Raw genomic sequence first — 1,211 nt, 5'->3', positions numbered from 1 at the left:
AGGCGGGGCGGGGGGCAATGAATGGAGAGTGCGGTCGGGCTAACTAAACCACAGCGACACGGGTCACGTCGGTCAACAACGCAGTCTTACTGAATGACCAAAGCCGAAGCGGGTGAGAATTTTTAATGGGGCAAAGTAGGAAATGTCACTACGCGTGTGTCTGCATTCTGGTCACCCCAGCGCCCTGCAGGACCCTCCTCCCTCACCTTACGCGCGCCGCGCCCGCCCCATGGATCGCCTTCCGCCGGGCTGCTGAGAGAGGCTGCGAGCCTCTGCCCACCGCACCCCGCCCGCTGCCTCGCGCCGGTGCCGGTGCCGCCGGCAGCAGCGGGTCCGGAGCAGGAGGGAGCCGGGCCGGGGAGTGGGGACGGGGAGGACCCGGCCCTGGCGGGGTCGGGAGGGGCGGCAGTATAAGAACGGAGGGAGGCCGGCGGAGGGACCACAGTGAGTGTCCGCTCAGCAGAAGCAGCCATGACCACGACAATGATGAGGGTTGCCGCCGTGCTGGCCGCCCTGGCGGCCGTCGCCGCCGCCGCGCCCCAGGTCAGCCGGAACGCGATCCAGTCCGGGGACGACCTCGTCGACTCGCTGTACAGTGACTGTCTGCAGAAGAACTCGGTGTCGTGTGTTAAATACAAGTTGTTCTCGTTCGTGGACAAGGTGCTGGGCGGCAAGGACAGCTTCAGCCTCGCCGAGGGTGTGACCGTCGTGCAGGCTCCCGTGCCCGCCGGCGGCGATGGCGCACCCCGCGCGCTTACCCCCGAGGACGCCGAGAGCCAGGACGTCGAGAGCATGCTGTCGTCGCGCATCAAGCGCTTCCTCGACACACACACCGTCAAGATCGACCTCAAGGGCAGCGACGTCCTCAACGCCGTCAACTCTGCGGGCCGCGCGCTAGGCGACATGGCCGACTCCCTGGGGCTCACCGAGCCAGAAGAGACCGGCCTGGTCGGCGAGGAGAGCAGGGGAAAGAAGAGTGAGTATCCAAGGGGTTGAGGGTGGTCGGGAGCACTCTAGCTGTTTGCGATGTTGTTGTTGTAGGGGGAGGGCGTGTGTGTGTGTGTGCCAGTGCTCAGAGCTCAAAGCGGATTCCCTCCCTAAAACTTCCTCTTTCCGGTCTGGCGCCGGAAGAGAGTGCTCCATGTGAGAGGGTTGTGCGCACGCGTAGCAGCCACGTGCCTGGGAGGCGCTTACGACCCCGAGGGGGGGGG

The 1,211-nt window shown here is 65.9% G+C and overlaps 1 protein-coding gene across 2 annotated transcripts in view; it reads left to right on the top strand.

Annotated features, from left to right (window-relative positions):
• Positions 1 to 417: 417 nt before the first annotated feature.
• Positions 418 to 1,211, top strand: part of LOC113209208 (keratin, type II cytoskeletal 1) — a 7,798-nt gene continuing 7,004 nt past the window's right edge. Inside the window, exons 1-2 of one of the 2 annotated variants that reach the window (XM_026426623.2) lie at positions 418 to 543; positions 661 to 976. In XM_026426623.2, the coding sequence (XP_026282408.1) occupies positions 472 to 543; positions 661 to 976 (388 nt within the window). In that variant the 5' untranslated portion in view covers positions 418 to 471. Of the gene's footprint in view, positions 977 to 1,211 lie in introns of both variants that reach the window. The other variant, XM_026426622.2, reaches the window with a different exon arrangement.

The sequence above is a fragment of the Frankliniella occidentalis genome, unplaced genomic scaffold (assembly GCF_000697945.3).
Source record: "Frankliniella occidentalis isolate FOCC.00 unplaced genomic scaffold, Focc_3.1 Scaffold3, whole genome shotgun sequence".
Taxonomy (NCBI): Eukaryota; Metazoa; Arthropoda; class Insecta; order Thysanoptera; family Thripidae; genus Frankliniella; species Frankliniella occidentalis.
This window is presented reverse-complemented; position numbering and strand designations above follow the sequence as displayed.